Source organism: Myotis yumanensis, unplaced genomic scaffold (assembly GCF_028538775.1).
Source record: "Myotis yumanensis isolate MYYU_CA2020_CCGP unplaced genomic scaffold, mMyoYum1.0.hap1 SCAF_1, whole genome shotgun sequence".
NCBI classification, from domain to species: domain Eukaryota; kingdom Metazoa; phylum Chordata; class Mammalia; order Chiroptera; family Vespertilionidae; genus Myotis; species Myotis yumanensis.
In genome coordinates, this window is record NW_027223752.1 from 46,623,978 (window position 1) to 46,649,799 (window position 25,822).

The 25,822-nt window shown below is 39.2% G+C and overlaps 1 protein-coding gene across 1 annotated transcript in view; it reads right to left on the reverse strand.

The window, feature by feature from the left end:
• GPR137C (G protein-coupled receptor 137C) overlaps positions 1-25,822 on the reverse strand; it is a 58,546-nt gene that overhangs the window by 10,272 nt on the left and 22,452 nt on the right. The window contains 5 exon segments of the mRNA XM_070419617.1: positions 6,478-6,551; positions 6,554-6,587; positions 12,375-12,380; positions 16,464-16,692; positions 18,143-18,186. Of these exon segments, the coding sequence (XP_070275718.1) occupies positions 6,478-6,551; positions 6,554-6,587; positions 12,375-12,380; positions 16,464-16,692; positions 18,143-18,186 (387 nt within the window).

Here is a 25,822-nt window from a genome sequence, read left to right on the forward strand (position 1 = left end):
CAGGAGGCAGCAGATCAATGATTCTCTCTCATCATTGATGTTTCTATCTCTCTCTCTCCCTTCCCCTCTGAAATCAATAAAAACATATTTTTTAAAAACGTGATTAGGCCGAACCGGTTTGGCTCAGTGGATAGAGTGTCGGCCTGTGGACTGAAGGGTCCGAGGTTCGATTCCGGTCAAGGGCATGTACCTTGGTTGTGGGCACATCCCCACTGGGGGGTTTGCAGAAGTCAGCTGATCGATCTCTCTCATCGATGTTTCTAACTCTCTATCCCTCTCCCTTCCTCTCTGTAAAAAATCAAAAATATATTTAAAAAAATGTTATTAGAAGATTTGGTAGGATTGCACTGGGTTTGGTAGGATTGAGAGCCATTATTATAAATGACTTCCTTATAAGAACAGTACATTTTAGAGGTATATAAGAAGAAAGAGAACTAAAAGATGAAAGATATCTTAAAAGATGTTGGGATAGTAACTGAGTACCTTCTCTGAGCTAACCCACTACCATACCAAAAAGTATGTGTGAAAAGAAATAAAACCCTAGCAATATTACATTTTTTAAAAATAAAGGCTAAAATTTTTTGCAATGTACATTTTATTTTTGTGAATCCAAAAAAGAAAGTTGTAATAAAAGAGCTAACCTAAAACCAATCCAGATCTAAATTTTAAAGTACTATATTATTTAAGAAAAGTTAGAATGTTCTAAGCATTACCATTCTTAAAATAACCATAAATACATTTACATAGTCAGTGCTTTAAGAAATAGAAAGACATCTTATAATATGGAGAGAGTCTGCTTATACATGTAAATGCTATAAAAAAATTTTTAAAAAGATTGTGAGAAAGAGCAAAGAATCAGTAATACCAAAGCAATTAATAAAGAAAATTGCAGCCAAATTAAATACATATAACAATGAAAGCAGCTTATTGATTTAGAAAACAAAGTAAGATTCTTCCTGCAAAATACAGAATTACAAAACAAAAAATAAGGACCACGTGGAAAGTGTTGTAAAAAGTTAAAGAAAACCTTCCTAAATGGATAGTCATAACAAACAATTCTATTCAGGAGCAATCCTCAAAAAATAATTCTCCCTTCTCCCATCTCTGATATTTATACACTATTTTTTTAAAAAAATTCCATACTTGACAAATAAAGAAGAGTGATACCTCACTCTAGTGTGCATACCATTAACAGTTCAGTAAGCATATCATTAACTAGAGTTCAATATTTGTTTATAGGTGTCTTTAAAATGCGGAATAGACAGAAACCTCAACTGACCATTTGAGTTTTGACAAATGTGTGCACCTGTGTAACACAAATCTCTACCAAAATAGAGAATATTACATTTCACAAAGTTTCCATACACCCCTCCCCCCAACTATTTTGTTTTTACCATAAAATAGTTTTGCCTACTGTAGAACTTCTTATAAATGAACTTATAAAATATGAACTATTTGATAGGTTTCATTCATTTAGCATAACATTTTGAAATTCATCCATGTTGTTGGATGTATCAGTAGTTAGGTCTCTGTATTGCTGAGGTGGATAGTTAGGTCTTTGTACCAGTATTGCTGGTTTGCTCAAGAGTTTCATAGCGTTAGCACTGCAAGTCCCACATCCCAGAAAACTTCTCAGTCTGGGGCAAACCAGCACAGCTAGTTCCACTAATTCCATTGTATAATTATGTGAGTTTGTTTATATGACAGTTCATTTATTCATTTTTATGTTGATGGACAATTTCTATGAACATTCTTATACAAATCTTTTTGTGGACATATGCTTTCACTAAAAAAATAAATACCTAAGAGTGAAATTGCTGGGTCATATGGTAGGTGTAAATTCAGCTGTATAAGAAACTACCAGATCTTTCCCCAAATGGATGTCCAATTTAACACTTCCAACAAAGTATTAGAGTTCCAGTTGCTCCACACCTTAGCATTTGGGGTTGTCAATCTTTTTATTTTTAGCCATGCTGGTGGATGTGTAGTATATCATTTTGATTATAATCTGCATTTCCTTGATGACTAATGATATTGTGCTTATTGACCATTTTTTTCTATATTCTTTGTGAAGAACGTTTTCATAGCTTCCACCACTTCTAAATTGTTTGTTTGTTTGTTTATTTATTTATTTATTTATTTATTTATTGTTGAGTTGCATTTTGAAATTTTCCTTGTAACTCACATGGAAACACAACAAGAATGGGTACTGTGGTTTTAAAAGAATTTTTTCCAAAAACTTTTAAAAATCTTAATTTGATATTGAACTATTTTACATATTAATCATCCTTTACTCTAAAAGAAAAATTTTTCATATTTAAGAATTTATTGCCGAAACCGGTTTGGCTCAGTGGATAGAGCGTCGGCTTGTGGACTGAAAGGTCCCAGGTTCGATTCCGGTCAAGGGCATGGGTTGTGGGCACATCCCCAGTAGGAGATGTGCAGGAGGCAGCTGATCGATGTTTCTCTCTCATCGATGTTTCTAACTCTCTATCTCTCTCCCTTCCTCTCTGTAAAAAATCAATAAAATATATTTTTTAAAAAAAGAATTTATTATTACTTAGGAATAGGGAGTTATTGTTTAGTGGATACAGAGTTTCAGTATGGGATGATGAAAATGTTCTGGAGATGGACAGTTGTGATGGTTGCACAACAATGTGAATGTACTTAATGCCACTGAACTGAACACTTAAAAATAAAGTGATAAATTTTATGTTTTGTATATTTTAGCCCAATAAAAGTATATCTTTCTCAATACACAGCATCCCTGTTTACTTCTAAGATGCTGAGAAGGATGAAAGTGTTAGAATTCTCTGACTCAACAAAGAATCTCCCTCAAAGGAACTGGGTGAAATTGTTTTCTTGTTTTCTCAAATAAAATGTCATAAAAACTATTTTTGGTCTTGTCTGGATAGCTCAGTTGGTTAGAGATTCATCCTGTTCTTGAGGGTTTGATTCCCTGTCAGGGCACATAATTAGGTTGAGGTTCAATCCCCCGTCAAGCAGTGTGTAGGAGGCAACCAATTGATGTTTCTTTCTCATATAGATGTTTCTCTCTCTCTCTCTCTCTCTCTCTCTCTCTCTCTCAAAATGAGTGAAAGCATATCCTCAGGTGAGGATTAAAAAACAATCTTTCAATAGATTTTATAAGTGTAAATAATTTGCCTTATTGTGTCTTCTGCAACAAAACATTTTTGAGTAGCATTATAGTCCAAGCATTATTTGAAACTAATTATTCAGAATGTAAAGCAAAAGGAATTGAAATTTTAAATGCAGGTGTGCTGATAACTTTAAATACCAAAAACTGTTTTTATAACTTTCCAAGGTGGAAATTAAAAAGCCATTCAAGCATTTCACAGGCTATTATTATACTGCATTGACTGGTAAAGTACCCACAATAGCTGAGAGACCAGGAAAGCCTTATGTGGTTGACATTGCTGAACAAATGCCTGCTAGATGTAAAGTCCATAAAAGAAATTATGGCATTGCCAATTTCCAATAATACAGACATTTACTGACTTAAAAATTTAACTGAAAACATAAATGAATCTGATGTAGCAGTACTAATTTTGTTTGTATTCACCTGGTGTCAGTACCAACTAATCATTCAAGAAGATATTCTTTTATGTGAATGCCTGAGAAATACAAGCGGTATATTCAAGGTTTTGAAAATTCCTCTGCTCATTTATCCTGGGCCAACTGTGTTAATATTTTCACTAATGGTACAAAAGCAATGGTGGGTAAAAGTTCTGGACCAAAGCACAAATCAGTTCTAATAATGTATATACAGGTAGATATAAAACCATACTGTATTGTATTCCTCACTATTATGCATTTCCAGTTAGAAAAGAAAGTCAGTTTCAATTTAGAATATACTTGATGTGAAAATATATTTTAAAAATAAGTTTGTGTTTAATTACATAGTGTCCCCCAAATGTACACATATACACTGAATAATTATAAACGCAGTGTTTATTAAAATGCATTTCATTTTAATTTAACAGCTATTAGCTATTAAAGTGTGTATACTTTTTTGGGGACACCATATATATAGGAAGGAGGGGGGTGAGAGAGAGAGAGATCGGCTGCCTCCCATGTGTGCCAGGCCATCGATCGAACCTGCAACCTGGGAATGTGCTGACCAGGAATTAAACCCACCACTTTTCTGGTGTACAGGATGACGCTCCAACCAGCTGAGCCACACCAGCTAGGGTGATGTAAAAATATTTATTGCCCTAGTCGGTTTGGCTCAGTGGATAGAGTGTCAGCTTGCAGTCTGAAGGGTCCCGGGTTTGATTCCAGTCAAGGGCACATGCCTGGGTTGCGGGCGCAGGCAGGAGGCAGCCAATCAATGGTTCTCTCTTATCATTGATGTTTCTTTCTCTCTCTCCCTCTCCCTTCCTCTCGGAAATCAATAAAAATATCTTTAAAAATATTATTAAATATCGACCCTAGAGTGTGTTTATTTAATACTCTGTGATGAGATGAAATGTGCACTTAAAACAATTCTGCTACATATTGAAGTAAACTGGAAGAAAAGCACTTAGATGGTTGACTTACAAGCTGAACTAGCCACTGTTTTTCATGGAAGGATTTTCTTCATATATTTCAACCTAAACAACATATCACAACAGATTGAGCACAAGCGACATGAAAATCCAGCTGTCTTCTATTGCCAGACATTTAAGGGATTTGCAAATGTAAAATGTCCATCTTCTCACTAGTTTATTTTTGCTTTGGAAAATAGAATTATTTTTCATAAAAACACGTTATTCATGTTAGCATATAATGGATTTATTATTGATATCCTAAATTAAGAAATAAATATTTTTAGAATTTCTCAAATTTTAGTTCTAATAATGTATACACGGTAGATTCAATCTGTGTAAACAAAAGCTCTTTGGGGTCCTCAATAATTCTTAGTAGTGTACTGTGGTCTTGTGACCAAAAAGTTTGAGAATCACTGCTCTAGGGATTATAATATATATTCTAAACTTTTCAGTATAAGTAATAGTTAATATTATGCCACTTGATATAAAATATAAGAACTTTGCAACCATATAGGTCCATTTAGCCCCATCCTTTATATTATAGTTGTTAAATATTAGAGAGAATTATATGTCATATCCACATATGTTTGCCTCACATTGTTATAATTTTTGCTTTGTACAGTTATATTTTAAATAAATTAAGAAATTATATTTACCCACATATCAACTATTTCTTGTGTTCTTCATTCCTTCCTGAAGAGCTGAAATTCAAGCTGCTTTTACTTCCCTCCCATCTGTAGAATTTTCTGAGCATTTCTCGTAGTACAGGTCTGATGGTAACCAGCCCTCTTAGTTTTCTTTTATCAGAAGACATTATTTCTTCATCATTCTTTAAGAATATTTTCACTGAATATAGATTTCAGAGTTGAAATTTTTCTTCCAGCATTTTTAAGATTTGTTTCCATGTCTTCTGGCCTCCATTATTTCTGATGAGAAATGAGTGATCATTTGAGTCAATGTTTCCTTATGTATGGGTCATTTTTCTTTGCTCTCAAGATTTTCTTTTATTTTTGGTTTTAAGCACTTTGACTATCCAGGACCTAGGAGAGATTATCTTTATATTTATCCTGATTGGGGTTGTTGAGCTACATGAAAATGTACATTTCTGTCTTCCATCAAAACTGGAAAATTCAGGTCATTATTCTTCAAATATTTTTTCCAACCTCACTTGACCCCTCCTTTTCTTTGGGTATTACAATTATACATGAGTAGGCCCTGAGACTCTGTTCATTATATTATCATCTTCCCCCAACACCCTTCTCTGTTCAGACTGAATGATTTCTGCTGAGTTAAGTTCACTGACTCTTCTTTTATCTCCAATCTGCTGTTAAGCCCAAGTAGTGACTTTTCATTTTAAATAGTGTATTTCTAATTCTAGAATTTGTGTTTTTTCAGTTTCCCTATCTCTTGAGATGTCCTATTTATTCATTCATCCAAGTATATTTTCCTTTACATCCTTGAGCATATTATAAAATCTTTATCTGGTATGTCTAATATCTAGGTTATCTGGGCAAGATTGATTCCAATAATTGCTTTTGAGTTTTGCTTTTTGTTCTTGTATATGAATTAATTTTTTTTCTGTTTCGTCAGATATCTAATAACATTGGACTATGTTCTGGACATTGTGAGTGACATGTTTTAGAAACATGGGTTCAGTTCTCTTTCTCAGAAAAGTATTGAGTATTGATTTTCCTCTCTCTCTCTCTCTTTTCGGCAAACAACTTGGCTAGACTCAAATCCCTGACTGTCTCCCAAGCATGGATAGCAGCTGAAATATCAGTTTAATTTCTTTATCCTTAACTGTGCTGCTTGGAGTCTGTCCTGCACATGTGGAGTTCAGGTATCAGGTAAAAATTTGGCATAGTTTATAATCAGAATTTGGAGTTTCCTCTGTCTGGCTGTCTTCTTCCTGAGATTTCCCACTCACTTTCCATCTGTGGTAGTTACTTGAATTTTGTCTTCTGAATTCTTCAAGCAAGTAAAACAGCAGGTTGCTCTTCTGTTTTGGCTGCCCCATGGATGGGACCTTCCCTCAGCCTAGAAGCTGTAAAAAACAGGAAATTCACTCAGTGTCATCTCCTTCTTCTAAGTGGTTGCTCTCCAGTGCCTTCAGTGCTGTTATATTTTGTCCAGAATTTATGCTATCTGTGGAAGGTTGGTCCGATAGAAGCTACTCAGTCATTATTAGAAGCAGATCCCGGCACATATTTTTTGAAGCCATGTCACAAATGTTATTTCTATTTTGAAATTAAAATGCCAAACTAAGTATCAAAATAAGAAAACAAAGTACTAGTCTCAATTAGTAAATTTAAAAATATAGTTTGACAATTATATGGCCTACACAGTTTAAAAAATAGTTTCATGCTGCTAAAACACAATGACATTTGCACTCTGGCTCCTAGGGTCCTATCATTACGGAGTAGATGGCTATTACTGAGTGAACCTTCTGGACATGGAAAAACAAAAAAAATTCTGCCCAGCTGGCGGGGTTCAGTGGCTGAGCACTGACCTATGAACCAGGAGGTTTGATTCTTAGTCGGGGCATATGCCCAGGTTGCAGGCTTGATCTCCAGTGGGGTCATGCACGAGGCAGCTGATCAATGATTCTCTCTCATCACTGATGTTTCTATCTTTGTCACCCCTTCCCGTCCTCTCTGAAACCAATATATTTTTTTAAAAAGGAAAAGAAAGAAAAAAGAAATTGAAAATGCCAAGTGGTCTAATAAAAGAGTCTCCAGTGATTCTCAACCTGTGGGTCGCAACCCCTGAAAATACATCCTGCATACCAGATATTTACATTACGATTCATAACAATAGCAAAATTACAGTTATGAAGTAGCAACGAAAATAATTTTATGGTTGGGGGTCACCACAGCATGAGGAACTGTATTAAAGGGTCGCAGCATTAGGAAGGTTGGGAACCACTGGTAGAGTATAAGAGGAAAGCTACCTGAACTTAGGAGCAGATAAAAGTTACAAACCCAAGGTGTAAAGGATTTTTCAAATAGGACCAGCAACAGAATAGGAAATAAGACTTGGGATATAAGAACTGGAGTAACAAAGGCAACAAACTAAAGAAGTGCCACAGTTTAAGTAAATCTCAGTAACTCAAGAAAGAACACAATATTAGAAAAGTGGCAATCATACTTATTTCTCCACCACCATCCTCCCCAAATTCTGGTTAAGTCATATTTCAGGATGGTGAAAGAAAAGCATTAATAGTATTTTATCTTGTTTCTTTAATTATTGCCTATGTTACTATAAACAACTACTTTAGTCTTACAGGATCGCTGGTCTGCGTGAAAGATCAGAAATATAATTTAGTGGAATATTACTGTATCTCTGCAAGATGCTGTTGCTGCCTCTCATCTCAACAGATTAATTAATATGGATCAAGGGTTGAGTGAACATAGGGCAGAAAGGTTTCTGTAATAATTAAAACTGTTAGGAATTCAGGAGAAAGAGGGAGAGAATGCATTATTTGCAAATGGCTGGCTGGGCTGGGAGACAAGCTAATTTTGAGCATCACACAATAATTACTTTACATTCTTATCCAGATATAAAATTGTACATGTCCCTGATCAGAGATATAAGCCTAAAAGCTTAATTTTTATTCCCACCTATTTTGAGTGGTCTTTCATACAGATTACCAACTTGCCATTAAAAGAAACTGGAGGCCCAGTGCACAAATTCGTGCACGGGTGGGGTCCCTCGGCCTGGCCGGTGATTGAGGCCTATCAGGGGGCCAACCGGCTGGAGGGAAGGAACCCTGGGAGGTTGGCTGGCTGGACCCCAATTGGAGCCTATGGGGTGGACCGGCCAGCAGGAGGGAGGGACCTGGAGGTTGGCCAGTCTGTCAGGAGGGCCAGCCCGCCGGAGGGGGGGCATGGGGGCAGGGGAGGTTGGCCAGCCAAAGGAGGTTGGCTGTGGGAGCGCACTGACCACCAGGGGGCAGCTCCTGCATTGAACATCTGCCCCCTGGTGGTCAGTGTGCATCATAGCAACTGGTCAACTGGTCATTCCGGTCACAACAGTTGCTTAGGCTTTTATATATATAGACTAAGGGCCCAAAGCACAAAATTTGTGTGTGGGAGTGTCCCTCAGCCCAGCCTGCACCCTCTCACAATCTGGGACCCCTCACTGCTAAATGCCCACCTGCTTGCTCCTTATTGCCCGCCTGCTCGCTCACCACTTGGCTCGCCGCTCCTTACCACCTGCCTGCTTGCTCCTTACTACTTGGTTTGCCACTCCTTAGCGCTGCCGCGGAGCGAGAGAGGCTCCTGCCACTGCCACTGCACTCGCCAGCCATGAGCCTGGCTTCTGGCTGAGTGGTGCTCCTGCTGTGAGAGCGCACTGACCACTAGAGGGCAGCTCCTGCGTTGAGCATCTGCCCCCTCGTGGTCAGTGAGCATCAGAGCAACCGGTCATTCTGGTCATTCCGCCATATGGTTGCTGGGCTTTTATTATATAGACTAGAGGCCCGGTGCACAAAATTCGTGCACAGGTAGGGTCCCTAGGCCTGGCTGGCAATCAGGGCTGATTGGGGCCTTTCGGCTGCCGGCCGGGGCCTTCCTTCGTTCCATGTCTCCCCCTAGTGGTCAGCACACGTCATAGCGAGCAGTCGAACTCCCAGTAGGTCGAACTCCCGAGGGGAAAATTTGCATATTAGTCTTTTGTTATATAGGATAAGCATCTACCATCAGTGTAAACCTTTTGTGCTGATAAATTACTTTTCCATTAAAAAATAGATGTCTTGCCCTAGCCGGCTTGGCTCAGTGGATAGAGCATCAGCCTGCGACTGAAGGATCCCAGGTTCGATTCTGGCCAAGGGCACATGCCTGGGTTGTGGGCTCGATCCCCAGTAGGGGGTGTGCAGGAGGCAGCCAATCAATGATTCTCTCTCATCATTGATGTTTCTATCTCTCTTTCTCCTTTCCTCTCTGAAATCAATAAAAAAATATTTTTTTAAAAAATAGATGTCTTGGGAGAGGGCGGGAAGGTGACACCTATAATAGTGCTAATTAAAAAAAGATGTCTTCTATCTATATATATAAAAGCATAATGTGCAAATTGACCAGATGGCAGAACGACTGTTTGGCTATGACGCACACTGACCACCAGAGGGGCAGATGCTCAACGCAGGAACTGCCCCCAGCCTGCAGGCCCTGATGACCTGATCAGGGCCTGCTAGGCAACTTCTCGGTCCCTCCCCGCAGCGGCAGGCTCCGATTGCCCGATGGGGAACTGGAAACCAGGGGTGGGTGGCGGTGGGGGTGAGTGGTAGTGGACTCGGGCGGTGGGGCCAGCTGTCAGAAAAGACTGGCCCTGATTGCAGGCCAGGCCTAGGGACCCTACCCGTGCATGAATTACATGTGCCGGGCCTCTAGTATTCTTATAAATATTCTTATTTTTTTCTGAAATACATATGAATATCAGGATAAAAATTTTTTTATCAGTATGCATTTTAATGTTAAAAGTTATATTACAATTCCAATAAAAAGTAAATAAATTCAAATGTACCATGAAATCATACAAATGAATGAAAGAAAACACCAATAAAAAACTAATGGGAGAAAAAGAGCAGCTCTAACAAATAATCGTGTGTGGGTGCGTGTGTGTGTGTGTGTGTGTGTGTATATTCTATTTGTTTACCCAATAAAGAGTTTGAAAAAAACACCCAAACTCTATAATATTTTGTCTAAGTTAATGAGACACACTTGAAATGTTAACAATAGACAAAAAATACTGTCTATTATACCCATGCAAATAAAATGAAGATTATAATAATACAGTAGATTTTAGGACAAAAATACCTATAATTAAAAAGGCCATTATATAAGATCCACAATATTTGTTCCAAAAATTTCTAAGAAAAACTTAGTTAAATATTAGATGAAATGTTATGTGTCAGAGACATCAACCTTTATCACTGTCTGGGTGGAGCACTATGTAAATAAGGTAGAATCAAGTAAAATTAAAATAAAATATTTAAAAGATAAATCCTGGTCTTTAGTGATTCTTAGTCTTTTTTTGGATCACTGTTCCTTTTGAGAATTTGATTATATATACAGAACTTCTCTCCAGATAAATTTTGCCAATAATTTCAGGTATTCAACAACTTCCTGAAGCTACATTACCATGCCCAAGTACACATTAAGATCATATTACCTAGCCCAGCTGGGTGTGTGTCAACCAGGAACCAAGAGATCACTGGTTTGATTCCCAGGTCAGGGCACATGCCTGGGTTGCATGCTTGATCCCCAGCAGGGGGTGTATAGGTGGCAGCAGATCAATAATTCTCTCTCTCCCTCTCCCTTCCTCTCTGAAATCAATAAAAATATATTTTTTAAAAAGAGATAATAGCTAACATTTATAAGCATTTTCCAAGTGCCAGGCATTATACTAAGCACTTTATATGCATTTTCATTTATTTTTTATGACAATGTTATAGGGTAGATACTACTCTTACCCTCATAACAACCTATGAGATTAACACTATCATTAGTTCCATTTTATAGATCAGGAGAGTGAAGCTACTTCTCTAATGTCATACAGCCAATAAAAAGGAGAGATGGGATTTACAGCCTTATCTCTCTGATCCCAGGTTTCCAGCTCTTAATCACTATGATACACAGTCTCTCAATAAGGTCTTCACAAATTAATTTAAAAAATTGATATACCTGAAAAAAGATATAAACATATCCAAAAATATATCCAATCCAACTTTGTATTTATATCACCCACACTGCAAAAGAAAAATCTGAGTAGTTATAGATACACACACACAAAAAAAGTGAACATAGGAATGTGTGTGTGCAGTAGGGAGTGAGGGAGATGGTGACAAAAAAATTGAGAAGGAACTAGAAGTAGAGTCAGAACCAAAAATGGATATCACAAGGTCATCTATGATTGATGAGCCACATAATTGCCACTGACCAACACAGTAACCAGAGAAAGGAAGGATTTAATCAATAATGTTTTACTTGGTACTGAATTAGAGGAAAAGATCTTTTCTGGGGAGCATTGTGTGGACAATATCCTCAGCAATATTATACAATAACTAGAGGCCCAGTGCATGAATTCATGCACAGGGCAGGGAGGTCCTTCAGCCTGGCCTGTGCCCTCTTGCAATCCGGGACCCCTCAGGGGATGTCCTACTGCCGGTTTAGGCCAGACCTGCAGGGATTGGGCCTAAATCGGCAATCAGACATCCCCTGAGGGATGTAGCGGTGTGCCAAGCGGCAGGCGGCCAGGGAGGAGCCGGGGCCGGGTGCCACGCTGCTTGTGCTCATCCCGGCCTGCTGTGCCTGCCACCACCACTCAGTAGTGCTGCCATGGAGTCAGGAGAGACTCCCGCCAGTGCAGCTGCGCTTGCCAGCCATGAGCCCGGTTTCTGGCTGAGTGGCACTCCCCCTGTGGGAGTGCATTGACCACCAGGGTTCAGCTCCTGCGTTGAGCGTCTGCCCCCTGGTGGTCAGTGCACATCATAGGGACTGGTTGACAGGTCATTCCAGTCGTTCAGTCGTAACAGTTGCTTAGGCTTTTATATATATAGATGATTTTAAGATAAATATTTTTTACAAGAAATTTCTTACATATTTCTTGATGTATGTTAAAGCATGGTATCAAAGTGTAGGTCGGAAAAGACAACTCTATTCAGGGTACAATGCAGCCTTAGTACAAAACCCTGCAATGATCTGGATTGGGCTGAGGATAAAATATAGACTAGATAGGGAGGGAAATGGATAGACCATACCTCCATTAGGTAACCTTTTTGGAAATTAAGGTTTTGAATTGAACAATTGAGGGTTTATTTTCTCTAACCAAAACCTGGAGGGCAGAAATATCTACATTGTTTAGTATACCAGATTCATACGCATGGACAATCAAGCAGAGAGTAAAACTGATAACTTCTTATGGTAGTTAGAGGGCCTGAACAGGACAGATGCCTGAATTTTAGACTTCCCACCAAAGTGAATTGAAGGAAGAATTTTATACAGAGATAATATCTAATTTACACTGATGTGTAATATGTAATGTTTGAGACATGTTTGAAATCTAAACAGCAAATGCTCTTTGTTATTGTTAAATAAGAGTATAAATAACAATATAACAAGATTATAGGGAGCTGCCAAAGCAGTACTTGAGAAAACATATTGCTCTAAATACCTTTATTAGTTTACAAAATAATATATTAAATATCTATATCAGAACATAAACATGGTATAAAGTAACCTTAAATATGTAAGAAAATAAAAAAATAAAAGAGCAGAAATAAGCTATTCAAACTGACAATAACTTATATTTAAAAAGCAAGTTAGAGTTGCTAATTTGAAAAAGGGAACCAAATCATATAGTTCTGTTCTAGCTGGTAAAATAATAAAGATTTAAGAGAATTCAGATAGAGTGGTAGTTCTGAATTTTATTTTGGAGATGAAGAAGCATTCCTAAAAAGGGGAAACATTAGAGTTATGCCTTTAAAGTTAGGTAAGATAAGGACAAATAGGTAGAGAGCACTGGGAGGGGAAAAGGCATTCCTGAAAGACGAAACAACCTAAGGATACAGACAGGAAAGTATACTATGTGACATTTACAAATAAGGTAGGTCAGATTTGCTTGAGACAAATTATGGAAAAACTCATTATTACTGAATATGTAGAAGGAAGGGATAAAATGAGAAAAACAGAAGACTCAAGTCTGAGCTTTAAGGAAATGCTCTTACGGATACCAAGAAACAGTATCAGCGTGAAAAAAGAGATGGCACATGGCTCAACAGACATTTGTTGATTGAATCAAAGAAATGGCCATTACTGTAATTGTTACAGACGAAAAAAACCAAAACTGAGCTTAGTAATTTTACAAGGAGAACGTGAAAGCAAGATGATGTATTCTTTAAATAAAGAAGTTTATGGCTGACAGTACAATATAATACAAATAATCCAGTATCTCATATTTACCTTTATAGGTATGTATTTGAACATGTCTCTGTAATGTTCCTAGAGAATTCTGAATCCATGCACCTTTTAAATTTAAGAGTTTAAAAAAATAACAAAGTGCCCTAACCGGTTTGGCTCAGTGGATAGAGCGTCGGCCTGCGGACTCAAGGGTCCCAGGTTCGATTCCGGTCAAGGGCATGTACCTTGGTTGCAGGCACATCCCCAGTAGGGAGTGTGCAGGAGGCAGCTGATCGGTGTTTCTCTCTCATCAATGTTTCTAACTCTCTATTCCTCTCCCTTCCTCTCTGTAAAAAATCAATAAAATAAAAAAAAAATCAATAAAATAAAAAATAAAAAAGTTAAAAAAAAATAACAAAGTGAATACCATTCATTTGACAGTTAGGGGAAGATGTCTGAAATAATTGTGGAGGAGTTATCAGATGAACTTTTCTTCTCAGATTGGGAATATTACTATATTCAGAGAACTATCTATTTCAAAGCACGTAAAAACAAACTTAGAAAAAGTTATTTGGTAACCAGAAAAGACCTTTAAAGTCAACCATATCTATTTATGCTTTATCACTAGACAAGCAAGACATATGAATTATATGGTGATGTTATTATATTAACTGAGGGTGCTATTGCTACACCAAAAGATTATGTATGTATCATAATAGTAACTATTATTTTTTATTTTTAACACTTAAACTGAAACCAGAATTAGCTAAAATACTTAAATTTAGGAACTAACTTTTTAGAATGTAAGTTGAATAAAATAATATTCCATGTAAGATGAATAGGTTTGAAAGTTTAAGTTTAGTCTCTTCTCCCTTCCCCACACCCTTTCTTTCTCTCTTCATAAACAATATTATATACTAGTACAGTGGGGCCTTGACTTATGAGTGTCCAGACTAATGAGTTTTTCGAGATACGAGCCATCTCTCGGCTGATTTTTTGCTTTGAGTTGCGAGCTAAAATTCGGGTTACGAGCCAGCTTCAGATACCTCACCGCTAGTTGGTGCAGCAAACGTCACAGTGAACGCCACAACATCAGCCCAGCATCATGTGTCTCACTCGTTCACAACTGATTTGACATATGAGTAATTTGAGTTATGAGCTCCGTCACGGAACAAATTAAACTTGTAAGTCAAGGCCCCACTGTATATACTAGAGGCCCAGTGCACGAATTTGTGCATGGGTGGGGTCCAGCCGGTGCACCTGATGGGGGCCAATTGGGCCAGGCTGGCAGGGGGGAGGGGCCCAGGCAATTGGCCAGCTGGCCCTGCCCAGGATCGGGATGTTGGGGGCCAGCTGGGGGTGAGCCAATTGGGGCCCACATCAGGCTGGTTGGCTGCTGCAGTGCACATCATAGCCACTGGTTGTTCCGGTCGTTCTGGTTGTTCCACCATTCCGGTTGCTGGGCTTTTATATATATATATTTCTATATTTATTCTGCATTTAACTGACATATATTTAAAAAGTCAAATGAAAGTCTCCACTTAAATGTAAAGACAAGTTGACTACCACACATTTAATTATAATACCTGACTTTACTAGGACTATATTAAAGATAACAACAATATGGAAGTCTAAAAATATTTCAGAGAACTGTTCTGTTTAGGATACTATCTTGCTTATTTTCTGTGAATAGACAATAATGCCAAATGAGATCATTTACATGTATAAACTCACATCCCAATAACCACACATCTATACCCCCACATCCAATGCCACACATACACTCTGATGACTGATTCATGGCTCACCCACAATGTTAACCAACAACAATAGAAACCTCCAGGGTTCTTTGTTAATGGGCTAGCATTTGCTTTTTTGTTTGCTGATCCAAAGTATAAGGGAGAATGAAGGCATTTATAAATTTAGTTACATGATTAACTGTTTCAAATATCATAGGGACTTCATATTATGGGGTGAAATAACATTTTCTAAACCTTAGTACAAATAAACACCACTTTACCAGTATGGAATCTTAACCCTTTGCACTCTGCTGTCCCCTCTCAGGGGACATTGCAGTTTATTAGTGATTACGGGGAATTGAGTTATTTCAACGCAACTTTTTGAGACATGCATGTTTCCCTGAAGTTTTATCTTGAATGGCACAAGAAATTAAATCAAAATATCGTAAAATTACTAAGATATATACAAGAAATGCCAGCGGATTTTGTGTCGGATTAAACAATAAACTACATATTCCCGATGTGGGACACAGAAAACGGGACTGCATTGTGTGTTCTAACAGGAAAACACCTGGTGGCAGGCGTCAAACCACTTATTACTGTCAAACATGCACTAATCAGCCTGCAATGCATATTGGGGAGTGTTACAAAACTTATCATACTGTACAAAATTATAAACAATAAAATATTGTTTTTTTTGCAAATATACATTCCTCGATGTCACCCAATTCATATAAGTCCAATATCATTATAATACGTTACTTGGTTCCAAAATTATACTAAATAATACGAGGGTCTGTAAATGCACGTTTCCGCCTCAAAGTAGCGTCGAGTAGCTGGTAGCCAATGTCCAGAATGGTTCGGAGTGCAAAGGGTTAACACTGCTAACCCAAATGTATGTAGACATAATATGGTAATTAATGGCCACACTGCCACCCCTACACAGTAAATATTAAATTATTACTGTGGCTTTATGTATTAGATTATTTGTGATACATTAATATAAATTTTGGGTTATTTCACTTAATTAGCCTCCAATGCAAAAGATATAAATCATAGAAAATATAACATGCTTAGTATAAGCTTTATAAAAATCATCAGTTAGTGAAGTGCCAAGTTTTGAATACTTTTTAACTTCTTGTGACCATTCCTTCATGCTCAAAAATGTTCCCAACATTCAGAATTCTTTAAAGAATATATTATCTTTCCATTAAAATATGCTTCATATGATGATAACTTGAAGTGAGATTTTTAAGTGAAAATTTAAGAAATATGCTTACCTTTGATTCGAGGTAGACATTTGCTGATGACATTTTTGTAATTTTGCATATATAACTAACTAAAGAGATGGCACAAAGAATAAACAAGCTATCATTAATTAACGCTCGAACAAACACAGTCCATTTCAACTGATTTTCTGGGACATCTCCATGGACTATCATTGCACAAGTCAAGTTCACTACTAAAAAGACAAGGCTTGCCAATATAAAGCCCAAATGCAATAGAATTCTGAAAGAAAAAGAAATGACTTTATTAGATATTTATAGAACAAATGAAAAATTAAATTTATTAGTGTGTTACTTTAGGTACAATAATTCTTTCAGTTCAAAATGTTTGTAATTTCATTAAATACAAATTTAATAATCACTCAGTTACTTGAGCTATCGATGTTATAAAATTAGTATCTAAAGCATTTTAAAATGGCATTGGATTTTAAAGCATGAATTTAAAAATAATTTCACATCGACTTGAATTCAATTGCCTTTACCAGGAAGAATGTAGGATTATTTTAACACTAATTCAAGCAATCCTGAATTTTTCATTTTTGTAACTACTAAGCATATTTTCATTGATCTTTCCATTCCAAGAATTACCAGGTTTTTATAATTTGCCTGGAAAATTAATAAACTACCTAAATTTAAAGTGATTATTAATATTAATTTTAAGAGATAAGGGAAATATGTTTTAGACAATATTTAATTTTATGAACTTCTGAATATCCATAGCAAACATTACTTTCAAACATGACTAAAGAACATAAGGACAGTAGAGTTTCAAGCACTTATCAACACCTCCTCTTCTTATAAAGTTGCATATATACTATGCATACAGAGAAACTCTGAAAATGAAATGCTTAAAAACTTGCTCCTAAGAAAAATTAGACCACCTCATAAAAACTCTTCAGGTAAGGTGTGGCTATCTACACCAAGTAGCTATAACAGCTATCTGTATGAAAGCAATCCCAGTTCAGATAAATTTTATACCCCAAAGTAATATGATCCAGAAATTTATTTGGCATACTAATATCTTTTATTTTGGAACTCTTTCAATAGTGGAAGTCATAAATTGTTGTCAGCCTTTGGCTATAGTTTATGCATGGTAAATTGAAGGTAATGTGTAACAAGCAATGTTTGTCAAGTGTACATGCAAAGTACAAAGATTTTAGTTTGAGAAGTTTAGATATTAATATTCTCTCAGATTAAATATTAACTACAATAATCAGATAGTTTTAAACCTAAAATAGATCTTGAAATTATTAATATACTCTGGGGATTATAGCACTTTAGGAAACCAAAGCATTGAGATGTTAAATGAGTTGCATAGTTATCAAGTGTCCTGGCTTGAATTTTTGAGGGAAATCAGTATTGAAACATTAGTTATTTCATGCAGCTATACAATACGTTCTTTCCCCAAACAGCATAATCTAACTTTAGTGTTTGTGGACCCTATGAAACTACCTTTGACATCTGAAGCAGGAATAGTAGCAGAGCAGAAAAAAAAGGTATTAGGCAGCAATACGGCTGCAGAGAAAGTACTGTGGGTTATTCAATTCACTTCCTACGAACTAATCTAATTTGATTTTCTATAAAGCTGCTAAGGCACCCTTGACCACCATGCCCTTCAACCTTGAGAAGTCCACTGTGAATAAAATTTAAACCTTGCTACTCATGAAACTTACTTGTGTTTGTCAAGTTCAGTGGCACATCTGACTTTACATATAACCTATAAAGAGAGTATAGAAAAAAGTTTTGAAAATGTGTAATACAAAATTCTTAAATTTGTTTTCATTTTGTATTTCAAAATGATACAACTACAAGTAACAACAGATAACAAGTAAAATTCAAATGTTAATAGAACTACCATAAAATAAAAATAGGCAGGTTTTCCAAGGCTTAAGACAATAAATTAAGAATTTTTTCTTGTAGGCTTAAATTTCTGTGTTTAAAAACATAAACAGAATTAATTCAGTTTAAACATGTATTAAACTTTTATTATGAGGCGGACATTGTGCTCAATGACTTGTCACTGATACTGAACTTCATTATATTACTCATGCTTTGCCCTAAAATGGGACTACTTACTATAGCACTATGGCTGAGTGTTCTACAAAGATTATTTCCCCTAAGATGCAGTGAAGTATTAAAAGGAAACAAGGGACCAAAAAATTACACAAGGATAATGAGCAGACACCATATCTAGTATACTTTCTTCCTTCACAAAGCCTTGCAAACAGCAGATCCTCAAATACTTGTTAAACAAAGTAAAGCAGGTAGGTAAGACGAATCCTATCTAATAATAGACAAACATGGTAATTGACCGTACCTTCGCTACACCTCCCACTGGCTAATCAGTGAGATATGCAAATTAACCCAACCAAGATGGCGGCCGGCAGCCACGCAGCTGAAGCGAGCAGGAGGCTTGCTTGCTCCAGTGATGGAGGAAGCCAAGGTTCCCCGCCTGCTGTGGCCCGGCTCTGAGCTCCACTCTAAGCAACAAAGTTTCAATTATAGAAGCTAAACAAACCCCAGATACCTGCTTTCAGCAGGCCGTGGCCACAGAGCTGGAGCGAGCAGGAGCCCGGCCCTCAGCTCCAGTGACAGCAACAATGTTTCAATTATAGAAGGTAAATAAATCCCAGAATAAGAAAAAAAAGAAAAAAAGGAGAGGCTGGGAGCTTCAGTCGCCGGCCAGCCTGAAAACAGCCATCATCCCCTCATCCAGGCTGGCCAGGCACCCAGTGGGGACCCCCACCCTGAAGGGGGTGTGACCAGCCTGCAAACAGCCATCAGCCTCTCACCCAGGCTGGCCAGGCACCCCAGCGGGACCCCCACCCTGATCCGGGACACCCTTCAGGGCAAACCAGCCGGCCCCAACCCGTGCACCAGGCCTCTATCCTATATAGTAAAAGGGTAATATGCAAACTGACCCTAACAGCAGAATGACTGGGAATGACTGGTCACTATGACACACACTGATCACCAGGGGGCAAACACTCAATGCAGGAGCTGCCCTCTGGTGGTCAGTATGCTCCCACATGGGGAAGTTCTGCTCAGCTGCAAGCCAGGCTGATGGCTGCCAGTACAGCGGTGGTCTGCTCCCTGCTGGCAAGTGGACATCCCCCGAGGGTTCCCGGGCTGCCAGAGGGATGTCTGATTGCCAGCTTAGGCCCAATCCCCCGGGGAGCAGGCCTAAGCCAGCAGGTGGTCATCCCCCGAGGGGTCCCAGACTGTGAGAAGGCACAGGCCGGACTGAGGGCCCGCCCCCCCCCCCCCCCCCCCCGAGTGCACAAATTTTTGTGCACCGGGCCTCTAGTTTGAAATAAACATGGAAAATTTTGAGAGCATAGTGTGGAAGGTTCCTTACTAGTGAGTTTGTACTTTATTATTTAGGTAATGGAAAAATATTGAAGGTTCTTATGTAGGCACTCTAAAATATGGGATTTCATTAATCTGATATCAATGTAAAGGCTACTACAAAGGAACTACATACTAGAAGTGGGAAGACCATTTATAAAAGAGTATTGAAATAGGATATAAACTTCAGGAGCCTGGAAAGAGAGGGGAAAGTATAAAATATTATAAAGAAAAATAGTGTAAGTATTTGCTAACTTACTGATTTCATTCAAAAATAGTTACTGAGTATACACTATGAAAGATTCCATAGATTCACAATACAGAAATTGTATCTGCTCTTAAGGAGCTCAGTATATGGAAGAAGAAGAAAAAATCATCTATTTTGACATCTTGTGCTATCAATGCAAAAGTTGAAATTGCAGTATCTACAAAGGGAGAAATATGAATTCAATCCAGGAAATGGTGAGAGGTAACAGGAAAGGGGAAAGACTGTGTAAAGGGTGAAGAAAAGACAGATGGGCAAGGGAGAGAGACCTAAAAAATAGATTAGTCATAGAAAACAACTGTGCAGTTTAACCGTAAAACAAAGAAAATATAGCCCTTCTTAAATTCTGCAAAAAGTAAAGAATGATTAAAAAAACAGCCATTAATTGGGTTACTAGCATGTCACTGGTACCCCGAAGAGAACTGTTTTCAGTGGAATGACAAAGCAAAAGTGGAAAGAGTTAATAGAAAATAAGACAACAAAGGCATTGAGTATAAACTATCTACACTAATAAGAGAGAAACATGCAAATTAACCATTACTCTGCCACACCCACAAGCCAATCAGGAGCAAATATGCAAATTAACCCAACTAAGATGGCGGCGGCCACAGAGCTGGAGTAAGCAGGAGGCTTGGGTTACCCCCACGGACGGAGGAAGCCAAGCTTCCCGCCTACCCTGGCCCACCCTGGGCTCTGCTCAAGGCTACAAAGTTTCAATTATCTACACTAATAAAAGACAAACATGCAAATTGATCATACCTGTGCTACACCTTAAGCCACGCCCACCAGCCAATCAGAGCGCCTATATGCAAATTAACCAACCAAGATGGTGGATGGCAGCCACGGAGCTGGAGCAAGCAGGAGTCTTGGTTGCCCCAATGATGGAGGAAGCCAAGCTTCCCGCTTGCCCTGTCGGGCTCTGAGCTCCACTCAAAGCAATAAAGTTTCAATTATAGAAGGTAAATAAACCCCAGATACCTGCTTTCAGTCGGCTGAGGCCACGGAGCTGGAGCGAGCAGGAGGCTTCCCTCCCATCTGCCCTGGCCAGCTCTGAGCTCCTCTCAAGGTTACAAAGTTTCAATTATAGAAGGTAAATAAATCCCAGAATAAAAAAAGAAAAAAGGAGAGGCTGGGAGCTTCCGTCGCCGGGGGGCTTGGCCAACCTGAAAACGGCCCTCAGCCCCTCACCCAGACTGGCCAGGCACCCCAGTGGGGACCCCCCACCCTGAAGGGGGTATGACCAGCCTGCAAACAGCCATCAGCCCCTCACCCAGGCTGGCCAGGCACCCCAGTGGGGACCCCCACCCTGAAGGGGATATGACTAGCCTGCAAATAGCCATCAGCCCCTCACCCCAGCTGGCCAGGCACCCCAGCGGGACCCCCACCCTGATCCGGGACACCCTTCAGGGCAAACCAGCCGGCCTCCACCTGTGCACCAGGCCTCTATCCTATATAATAAAAGGGCAATATGCAAACTGACCCTAACAGCAGAATGACTGGGAATGACTGGTCACTATGACACACACTGACCACTAGGGGGCAGATGCTCAATGCAGGAGCTTCCCCCTGGTGGTCAGTGCGCTCCCAAAGGGGGAGCTCTGCTCAGCCACAAGCCAGGCTGATGGCTGCCAGTACAGCGGTGGTGGTGGGAGCCTCTCCCGCCTCCTTAGCAGCGCTAAGGATGTCCAACTGCAGCTTAGGTCTGCTCCCTGCTGGCAAGTGGACATCCCCCGAGGGCTGCCGGGCTTTCAGAGGGATGTCTGACTGCCAGCTTGGGCCCGATCCTCCAGGGAGCAGGCCTAAGCCAGCAGGTGGAAATCCTCCGAGGGGTCCCAGACTGCAAGAGGGCACAGGCCGGGCTGAGGGACCCCCCCCGAGTGCACAAATTTTTTGTGCACCGGTCCTCTAGTATAAGATATATTTGAAGATAATACACCTGGGAAAATTTGTGTTGGGAGACAATTCTCCATGAATATTGCATGTTTCTGTATGGTCCAGGTCTTTTGAGTGAAGGGGCTTGCATAACAAACTTCCTTGAAAACTAGAGATGTTTACTTTAAGGTCAGAGGGAAAATGTGCTTTCTGACCAGTATAATGAAGATAGAGAACATTTCCCGCCTTGGAGACATTCCAGGGGAGTAGTCTCCTTCTCCCTTCTTGGTGAAAATTTGCTTACATTACAGGGGCAAGATAAGGTATGCCTTTCTCTCTTCCTTATTTTGGAGTTCCCTTCCTATAACACACCCTGCTGCCTGCACAGGTAACATCTGGCTCTCACTATATTGCCTTATAGTAATTGGGGCTTAGGATGTGTTGCAAGACATTGCTTTGGTGTTTTTGTGTGTGTTTTTTAATGTTTTTATTGATTCAGAGAGGAAGGGAGAGGGAGGTAGAAACATCAATGATGAGAGAGAACCACCGATTGGCTGCCTCCTGCATGCCCCCCAATGGGGATCAAGCCTGCAACCTGGGCATGTGCCCTTGACTGGAATTGAACCTGGTACCCTTCAGTCTCCAGTCCAACGCTCTATCCACTGAGCCAAACCAGACAGGGAGGTGGTTGTTTTTGCCCTGCGCAATAAATGGTCTTTTTCTCTGACCCATGGATCTTGTGTTTTCTGTCAGTATCCTATATAATAAAAGCCTAGTATACTAAGTGTCTGACTGTTTGTTCGACCATTTGACCAGTCGCTATGATGTGCACTGACCACCAGGGGGAAGACGCTCTGTCCGGTAGGTTAGCTTGCTGCTGGGGTCCAACCGATTGGGGCTGGGTGAGATGGGCTGGACACCCCTGAATGAATCCGTGCATTGGGCTGGTTTTGGCCAGATCCCCGCAGGCCAGGCTGAGGGGCCCTACCAGTACACGAATCCGTGCACAGGGCTTCTAGTATGTATATACAGCTGTGGCAGGCTAACAAGTCTTCGAATAGAGTAAAATCCCAAACTCTTCAATTTCTGACTTAATAATCTACTGGTCAGAAATGAATTAAAGTACAGAATAGGGAATAAAGCCAATAATACTTTGAGAACTATGCATGGTGCCAGGTGGGTACTGGAAATGTCATGGGGAACACTATGTAAAGTATATGACTATTGACCAATATGCTGTAGACCGGAAACCAATACTATATAATAAAAGGGTAATATGCAAATAGACCGAAGAGCAGAACAACTGAACTGAACAACCAATCAAAGCATAACACGCTAATGATATGCTAAGGCTGCTCAACCACTCGCTAAGATGTGCACTGATCACCAGCGGGCAGTTGACCGATCGACCAGTCACTATGTTGTGCACTGACCACCAGGGGACAGATGCTCCGACTAGATTAGCTTACTGCTGGGGTCCAGCTGATCGGGACTGAGTGAAATGGGCCGGACATGCCCTGGAGCCCTCCCGTGGCCCCTCCCCGGCCCGATTGTGCACCGGTGGGGTCCCTCATCCTGGCCTGTTCCCTCTCGCAATCAGGGACCCCTTGGGGGATGCGGAGAGCCAGTTTCAGCCCCATCCCACAGGCCACTATCTTGGGAAGGTGCCCAAAGCAGGGCTCATGGCTGGCGAGTGCTGCTCTGGTAGCGCGAGCCTCTCCTGACTGGGACTGATTGGGTGTGAGCCCTCGGCAGGCACATGCAGGCAGCGTTGGACTGCGGGTTTCGGCCTGATCCCTGCAGGACACCCAGAGGGACCCCACCCATGCACAAATTCGTGCACTGGGCCTCTAGTACAAAATAATATTGAAAATAAACTGTAATAAAAAAAAAAATGAACCAGAGAGGGTAAAATGATAGAGAGTGGGAGAGAGGAAGGGAGAATTCAATTGTTAAAGAAGGGTCTAGAAGAGGACAGTGATCCCTGAAAAGGAAGATGCATCTTTCTGAGTAAAAAAAGATTATTGTAAAATAATTTACAAACCTCTTTGTTAAAATAAACTTGGACATAGCATGGATACAGACATTCTGATATAGAGGAGGTAGATGAGAATTTGGCAGATAGATTCTATTTTTTTCTAGTAAGCAGGAGGCAAGGTCATTTCCTGGGAAGGTATGTTAGATTTAAACACTTGGAATATAGAAAACATTTTGAACACACCACTAGAAGGGTTACAAAAGAAAATATTGCATTGAGAAGCAGAGAGGTCTAGTTAAAATCAGGCAGCTGACAGTGAATTTTAAAATCAGTAAAGCTTCCTGATTTTAAAATTAAAACAATCTAATAGAAAAAAGTGGATGCCATTATAAAATGCAAATAACTAGGTTGCATTTTCATGTATTAATTTAGAAATGGAACATGGAACTATTGTAGAGAAATAAAAGGTAGGCAAATGAACCACAGCAAAAAGCCAAGGGATGAAGACTACTAGACTGACCCTTGGTTCTAAATGCAAATGACATCAGAAAGGAGCTAATGGAGTGGGGTAAACAGAAGGGGTAAAGTAATTAAAATATAGACGAGAGTGGAAATCAGGGAAAGGGATGCATTCAAGATGTATAAGGAAAAAAGAGATGAGACTGGTCAGGAAGAACTGCTTCATTTAAGAGCTGATCCAAGGTGTGGGCATGCTGTTGGATGGCTCACATAGAAATGGAAAAAAGCTCTGAGAAGCCAGTGAACTGAGAGACAATGAGTGGGTTATCAATGTGGGCTTCAAAAAAGGTCTGTATAACAAGAGACCAGTCCAGAAGAAAGTGCTGATTCATCCAGGAAAGTCGAAGTTATTATTGCAGCCAAGGATGACCTAATCAGATGGCATAGATTTCAGAGAGATGATGATGGTATAACATCAGTAAGTAGTGTTGGGAAACATAAAATAGGCTGATGGTTCTTTCCACAAGTTGACATGGAGGGTTTTTAAGGCACAAAGTGTCAGCTGGAAAAAGCTAGATTTCAGTGAAAGCATTTAAAAGGTTCAAATGAAGAGAATAGGGACATAGTGGGAAGTGTAATTCATAAGATTACAGTCATGGGATGGGATAAATAATGGGTGTGAGAGGGAGCTGAACTGAATAAGGAAATAATTAAAGGTCAACTGTTATCTAAGATTTGCAAAATATGTTACAAATGCATCACATAAACACACCTGGTACTTTAATCATGTTTAGATTACAGTAAGGTTAAAAACAATGATCTGATATTAGATTCTAAGTATTTTATAGAATTTAACTAAGAGGATATGATCCTGAGTAAAAAAATATAATATATAAATGTCAAGCAATCGTATCTTATTTGTTAAGGCGGTGAAGAATAGTTCATGAAACATAACAAACGTACTTTATGTAGATTTTTTGAAGTTTAGAATGGTAAATAACATAAGTCTAAATGACTTTTCTGATGTCAATTGATGTCAGAGGGGCCTTATCTTTCCAGGTCTTTCTTAATACCAGAAAAACTGAATAAATGGGCCATTTATAGAAAGATATTCTTTATTAAAGTATGAAGAATTATATAGGTTGATGAATATCAAATGTTTCATATGTATCTCACAAACTAGTAACCCCTAACTTAGAAAATATTGATTTAGAATTTTTGAATGAAGAATTAAAATACTGTTTATCACTAGAATACTTTATTTTTATTTTTTAAAACATGTTTCTATTATTTTTTTAAGTGAGAGAGGAAGGGAGAGGTAGAGAAAGAAACACTGATTGTTGCCTCCTGCATGCCCTTTGCTGGGGATCGAGCCTGCAACCTGGGCTTGTGCCCTGACTGGGAATCGAACCAGTAACTTCTTGATGTATG